The 7681-nt window shown below is 50.6% G+C and overlaps 1 protein-coding gene across 1 annotated transcript; it reads left to right on the top strand.

The window, feature by feature from the left end:
- The first annotated feature begins 585 nt into the window (after positions 1 to 585).
- On the top strand, positions 586 to 7315 carry GUCA1ANB (GUCA1A neighbor). The gene is made up of 3 exons (XM_049765204.1): positions 586 to 626; positions 2745 to 2776; positions 7071 to 7315. Exons 1-3 carry the CDS (start codon positions 586 to 588, stop codon positions 7313 to 7315), a joined length of 318 nt encoding a protein of 105 aa, XP_049621161.1.
- Positions 7316 to 7681: the final 366 nt, after the last annotated feature.

Genomic DNA, 7681 nt, shown 5'->3' on the forward strand with positions numbered 1-7681 from the left:
ATACAAGGCAAAGCCTGAAGTCTCATTACGCTCTCAGAAAGGTCCACAGAATCTCCTGTGTCTAACTCCCTGGGGAAGGCACCAATGAATGTGTGGACAGAATTCTGGTTTCATTGCTGATAGGTGCTGGAAACTGTGACTAGAAACTTGGAAACCAGGCCCTGACGTGGGCGGGATCGTTCTTTGTGTCATGAGGTTCCTGAAAGAGCTGAGCTCATTCTCCAGGGCCCAGCTAGGGGCTGGGGAGGGAGTTTTGTCTGGAATGACTCCTGTGGCTCTAGTGAGGAACCTGCCAAGGAAGCTGGGCTCACCAACACGTGCCTGGCAAGTGGAAGCAAGGCTCTGGGTTCCAAAGGGAGAGAGGGGAATGTGGCAGGGAGGGAAGGGGCTCTGGAGACCCTCTGCTGTCCTCTGAGCCCCACTGCCTCCACCTCAGGAGTGGGGGCAGAAGTAAGCTGCAGGAAGCAGGAGGAATGACGGGGGTGTCTTCCTCAAGCTCAAAACCCGAGTTTCCCAGTTGAGCTCTGTCCACTTTATGTGTGCAAGGCTCTGTTGTGGGGGCTGCCTGGACACTGTGGGGGCTCCATGGCCTCGTTGGCACTGCTCGCACCGGTGCTGCCTGACATGTAGCCTCCCCTAGAGACCACCCTGTGTCCAGGCATTGCCGTTTGTCCAATGTTCCCTGAGGGACACAACACCCCAACTGCGAACTACTCTTTAAAGTCATATGCACACACACAGATGCCACGAATACCACAGCCACACCACCAGTACCATACAGACAACACATCACAGTCATACCACAAATACCACACAGACAACACGTTTCACACACCTCAAAGCCATACCACAAATAGCATTCATGCAACATGCATCACACCACACATCCCAGGTAATCCAGACCCCCACACCGCACACACATATCACAAATAACACACACCATGGAGCACCACATATACACAGCCATACATCAGAGATGTACCACCACATCTCACAATACCATATGAACATGCAACACGTCACACACCCTACATATTCCAGACACACACACAGAAAATACATTCTTCCACCACAACACCATACTCCTCTATACCACATATACATGGCACACACACACACACCACACATCACATCATAACTACAGGCATGCACCATGTTCACACAGAGGGCCCCAGCCAGGTCAGACCAGAAGGAGGAAAGGGTTAAATGAAACCAGATGTTAACCTGGAAAGTATGCGCCCCACCCTCGGGGAGGGGAGCCAGGGGGGTGTTCTCAGTCCGGAGTTAGTCACCGGGAGCCTGACTGTGCCCCTGGCAGGGGCAGGGCGAGGCTCAGGCTTCCGCCTTCCTCCTCCTCCTCTCCCCTTTTGTCCAATAACTTCTCTGCCTCCCCCTCTCCTCCTTCTCTTCCTCCTTGCCACTGGCCCTCAGCCTTCTGTGTGGGGACCTTGTTCCTTCTTGGGGGTGGGTCACGGTTCTACCAGTCAAGAGCGCTGTGGGTGCAGCTGCTGATCCTTTCCTGGCACGGAGACCCGGCCGGTGGTTCCGAGTCAGGGCCTGCACTGGGCCTCCTGGTTCCACACTGACCAGTCGCCAGATCTGGGACTGATACAAGCCGCTGCTACTACTGCTTCTTGCTTCTGTTTTTGTTTGGGGCTTCTTGTTTCTGTTTTTGTTTGGGGGCTAGGCCTGATGGTGCTCAGAGTTCACTTGGGGCTTGGGGCTCAGGGATCCCTCCTGGAGGTGCTAAAGAGACCAGATGTGGTGCTGGGCATTGAATCTGGGTTGTTGCTTGCAAGACCCGTGTCTTTCCTCCTGTCCTATCTCGGACCCTTTTTGCTTTTGAACCACACAGATGGTAGGGGAGCTGAGCAGCTCCTGGATCAGAGTTTGGGGCAGATGCTCCACCATGGAGACCCTCATGAGTGGTGGAAACTCATAGATGCTTAGATTTGTTTCTGTTTTTATGAGGCAGGAGAAGCAGGTGCTGAGAATCTTTGGCCTGACACAGGGCACATTCCATCCACTTAGCTAGTGCTGCCCTGCCGCTCCCTTCAGCGGGGTCCCATCTAATCCCACTACCTGAAAGCCCTGTCAGCCTTCACAATAGTCTCCCAAAGCTTATAGGCTGGGTCCAGAACAGTGGCTCAGGGAACAGGGGCAAATGGGGGTGGCTTCTGCACCCCCAAATTTCCCACGCTGCTGTGTCCATGTCAGAAAAAAAACCCATCACACTGAAGCTTCTGGGAATCAAAGTGGCCCAATGTCAACCTCAACAAGAGGAAGAAAAGCTTGGGAGCATAGATCTTGTTTATGTGAGGTCCTGGGTTCGAGCCCCAGCACTAGAAAGAAAAAAGGAAAATGTTCAGGGCTGGAAAGATAGTACAATGTTGCATGTCACCCACCTGGCTTCCATCCCCAGCATCCCAGATGGTTCCCCGAACCCTGGGTGATCCCTGAGCTGGGCACCTCCCAGGCATGGCACAAAATCTAAAAATTAAAAATATTTCTTTTAAAAGGAAAACACTTGGGTCAGAGCGGTAGCATAGCAGTAGGGCACTTGCCTTGCATGCGGCTGACCCAGGACGGACTAAGGTTCGATCCCCTGGCGTCCCATATGGTCCCCCAAGCCAGGAGCAATTTCTGAGCACATTGCCAGGAGTAACCCCTGAATGTTAGCAGGTATGGCCCAAAAACCAAAAAAAAAAAAAAATTAAAGGGAAAACACTTATCTTAGACTCTAGAGTCGAGATTCCCCACTCCAGCAAGAGGCCACTTTGAAAGATGTTTCAGACTGTGACAGCAGAGAGAGCAATCAGCTAGAGGGGGGCAGGTCTTACCCCACACAGACACCCAGCCACAAACATGGATGGAGGAACTGAGTCTGCCCTTCAGGCTGCGTGTTTATGTTCATATTTGCAGGGCCTTTGTTTCTTGGGTTGTATGTGTGTGTGTGTGTGTGTGTGTGTGTGTGTGTGTGTGTGTGTGTGTGTGTGTGTGTGTGATTTGTAGTGCTGAGGAAACAACCCAAGGTTTCATGCATTAAAGGCTTATGTTTCCCTACTGAGCCATTTATGTGGCCCATCACAAACGCTTTTTGACTTATTTTCACAGTTTTCAGTGAGGCTGATAATAAAACCTGACTGTGACAATTAGTGAGGGATTAGAAGCGATAACACTCCTTAAAAAGTGGGGTACTAAGCTCATAAAGGCAATGAGAAGTGAGACCTCCTCGCCTGTCTCTTTCTCATTCCTTGGCTTTGATCCGAGTCTCAGGGCAGGGACCCTTCAGGCCCGCTCAGCTCGCACACGCTCTTCTCTCCAGCACAGCTGTTGCATAACCCAGAGCCCTGGGGACACAGGAATAGGAAATGGTCCTGACCGCTGATGTGGTTTCTGTGCTGTTTGGACATGAGCAGGAACCCAGAATGAGCAGGATTTGGGAAGAGGATGAGGCAAGCAGAGTCCTTCCAGGGAGTCCTGGAATATGTGTGCTGGCCTTAGCCTGTAACTTGCCAGGAACGCACCACATCTGGGGAGGAGAACTTGAAGTGAGACAAGGTGGGCGCCAGGGGCCAGTCACTGATGCCTCCTGAAGGAGGTGTCCAGAGAGCTGGGAAGACTGAAATATTTTGTGAGCTTTTTTATTTGAAAGTAATAAAATAGCCTTACAAACTTTTATTGTAGTAGTATGGCATACAAAGTAGTTTTTAATTTCAATTAAAAAAATACTCTTTGGGGACGGAGAGATAGCGTGGAGGTAAGGCATTTGCCTTGCTTGCAGAATGATGGTGGTTCGAATCCCAGCATCCCATATGGTCCCCCGAGCCTGCCAGGAGCGATTTCTGAGCCTAGAACCAGGAGGAACCCCTAAGCGCTGCTGGGTGTGACCCAAAAACTAGAACCAGGAGGAACCCCTAAGCGCTGCTGGTTGTGACCCAAAAACTATCTTTGGGGCCGGGGAAATAGCACAGCAGTAGGGTGTTTGCCTTGCCCACCCAGGATGGACTTGGGTTTGATTCCCTGCATTCCATATGGTCCCCTAAGGCAGGAGCAATTCTGAGTGCAGAGCCAGGAGTAACCCCTGAGCCGCTGGGTAAGGCCCAAAATCCAGAATAAAAGTAAAAGAAAAGTAGGTAAGAACAGAAAACAGAACAGAAGGTGATGCACAGTGGTAGAATCTCAGGACTAGAATTAGAATAGAGTATGTAAAATATTAGAGATATGATACAAATTTCTTCAACAAAGGATAAGTAGCAGGGCCAGCACACTAGTACAGCAAGCAGGGCACTGATCATGCACATGGCCAAACCTAATTTGATCCCTAGCATGGTCCCTTTGAGCACTGCCATGAGTGGTCCCTGAGCACAGAGGCAGGATAAGTCCTGAGCATTGCTAAGATTTACAAAGAGCAATATATATTGAGGAATAACTAAAGGGACTTGAGCACATGCTCTGCATGCAGGTGACTTTTATTTGAACTCCAGTGCTACATGGTCCTCCAAGCACACTCGGGAGTGATCCCAAGCATAGAGCTGGATGTGGACTCTGGACATTGTTGTTGTGATCTAAACACAAAACAAACAAATGAACCCTAAATAAAGGGGTGAGGGATATGATTCAAGTGATATAGCATATTCCTGGTATATGTGAGACCCTAAGCTTTATTCCTGAACCACATCGTCCCACCCCACTCTCCAGCATTTCCCAGTGAGGCTCTACCTAAAACAAAAAAATCAATCAGGCTGGGAGACATCTCATGCTGAGGAGCAGAATTTACATGCCAAAGCTCCAGGTTCCTAGTACAACAAAGCAGGTGGGCACTGATCTGGGAATAGCCTTTAAGTACAACCAGAGGGGCCAGTAAGAATAAAAAAGAAGGGCCGGAGAGATAGCACAGCGGCGTTTGCCTTGTAAGCAGCCAATCCAGGACCAAAGGTGGTTGGTTCGAATCCCGGTGTCCCATATGGTCCCCCGTGCCTGCCAGGAGCTATTTCTGAGCAGACAGCCAGGAGTAACCCCTGAGCACCGCTGGGTGTGGCCCAAAAACCAAAATTAAAAAAAATCTAGAATTACAAGGGACATTATTTAAAATTTTTGACTTGTTTTAGAAGGTGACCCTTGTGATGCACAGGTGCTCTTTGTAGGGGTGTGCTCAGGAGTGAACCCTGACAGTGCTCTAGGGACCACAGAGATTTGAACCAGGGTCAGCTGCATGCAAGGACTGTGCCTTAAGCCCTGCAGCTGTGTTTTATCTCAGGCCCAACAGCCGAACATTTTTACTATCCAATTTGGCAGAATGGAGATAAAGCAAGGTAAGAATCATTATTTAAAACGGTCCCCATGATTACTTTCCAGATGAAAATTTTTTATTTTATTATTCTTTTCTGGGGGGGGGACCCCACCTAGAGGTGCTTGTCAGGAGTGGGAGGACAGACCATGCAGTACCAGGGATTGAACATGGGCTCCTGTAAGCCAAGTATATGCTGGATCCTAAGACACCATCTCCTCTGCCTGGGAGAGAAATAATTCAAAAGGCAACACTGAAGGGCCAGAGCCATAGCACAACATAGGTAGGGCATTTGTCTTGCACGGGGCCAACCCAGGCTCGATCCCCAGGAACCTATATGGTTCCCCTGAACTTACCATGAGTGATTTCTGAGCGCAGAGCCAGAAACTCAGCACTTGTGTGTGGCCCAAAAGACAACAAATGAACAAATGGCAATAGAGTGATGGTACTGCAAGTGAGGCATTTGCCTTGTATGTGGCCGACATAGGTGTGATCTCTGGCATCCCATATGCCGTGAGTATGCAGAGAGTAACTGAGCATCTCAGGAGTAGTTTCTGAGTACAGAACCAGGAATAACCAGAGCATCACTGGATGTGACCCAAAAACCAGCCAAACAAAAAGAAATGGCATACTGAGAATGGATGCTCCTGATGAGGGACCCATATCTTTTTTGTTTGTTTTAGTTTTTGTCTTTAGGCCTTACTGGTGATGGTCAGAGGTTTCTCCTGGCTCTGCACTCAGTATGAGATGCTGGGGATCAAGCCCAAGCCAGCTGTGTGCAAGGCAAGTGCCCTACCACTGTACTATCTCTCTGGCTTTGAAACCCATATTTCTGCTCCACAGTTTGGGATTTCTTCATCCCAGAACCTGGAGGACTGTGAAGTAGAACAGAGCAAAAGTGGGTTCCCCAAGAGCAGTAGCCTGAGAAGGAAGCAGGACAGCACCAGCCACCCCCACCTCACAGGTACATGTAGGCACTGCCTGACCTCAAAGCATGCCAATAGATGCACATCTGGTGCCCTGGAGACTGTGGGATTCAAAGAGGACCCATATAATATGGCCATAGGAAGGCAGGGTAAGGTGGTGATGGAAGAGCCCCTCAATTTCTGCACAGAGACAATATGGAGGGGATAAGAGAGGGGGAGCCAGGGAGACATAGAGTTGGCTGTGGTCTCTGAGTTCTCAGAGGCGGAACTGGGCCAGCCATTGTTGGTAATGCTCTAGAACAGAGATAGCTGATTGGTTGGAAGGGGAACCTTACTTTCTACTTTCCAGTTCCATTGACTTGAAATATATTTTCCCCTCACTAAATGCCATGGTCTGGAGTGAGAAGAGAGAGGGTTTTTTGGAGGTGAGGGAGTAGGAGTTGAAAGAACTGATGGGGAGAGAACCAGTACCAAGGCATGGAGGCCGTGTGGCCATAGCAATAGTACAGCAGGCTGAGCATTTGCCTTGAAGGTGGCTGACCGGGGTTAGATCTCCAGCATCCCATATGGGTCCCTCAAATCCACCAGGAGGGACCCCTAAGGAGTAAGCCCAGAGCAGGACTGCATGAGGCCCCCCAAAAAACCAAAACCCAAACAGGCAGGGCTGTAGTCATGACCCGTGGCCCTTCCCTCTCTCCTGCCTCTTTCCCTAGCAGTTGGAGTTATCAGTGTCTGAGACCCCAGCTCTCCCCTCTTTTCCTTCTCCCAGGACACCCAGAAATTCTCCATATCCTGCCCGAGATGGAAGACAGAGCCAGGCAGGGAGAAGAATGCGACTCTGCCCTTGCTGTCTGGGACCTGGAAGCAGGGCCGGGAGCAGAACTTGGCTTCGGCCTATGTGGCAGTGCTGGTGGGACCCTGTTGGGCGAAGGCAAACAAGGCCAGGTTCAAGTTCTACACCCGCCAGTATTCCAACTCCCTGAGCCCCTTCTACACGCTGCAGAAACCCACCTGCGGTTACCTGTACAGCGGCGCTGTCGACCACACCCGCAAGATCTTGGACGTGCCTCATGCCAACCTGGCCTTGTGGAAATCTTAGACTCCGTGGGGTCCCTCCCCTACAAATGCCATTGGGGTACTAGAGGGAAAGAAAGGTGTCCCCCGATCCCAAGGGGGAGCTGAAGAAACTTGGGTCAGGACAGTGGGTGTGCTCCCCTCCCTACCGAGGCAGAGCAAGGTCTCCCCTAGCAATTAAAAGCTCTTGCCTCCTTTCCCTGGTATCTGAGTAGGTGATTGGGAGTTGGTAAACTGAGGCCAGAGTGGGTGAGATAGAACAGCAAAAAGATGTTCAGAGGGATCTAACGACTCAGAAGCACTTGATTCTCAGACCCCCTCCCCAAGAGGAACCCCAACTTCCCTGGGGGGCCTGTGTCCAGAGCAAAGCCCAAATTGATCACCCCTCTCC

This window comes from Suncus etruscus, chromosome 18, assembly GCF_024139225.1.
Source record: "Suncus etruscus isolate mSunEtr1 chromosome 18, mSunEtr1.pri.cur, whole genome shotgun sequence".
Classification (NCBI taxonomy): Eukaryota; Metazoa; Chordata; class Mammalia; order Eulipotyphla; family Soricidae; genus Suncus; species Suncus etruscus.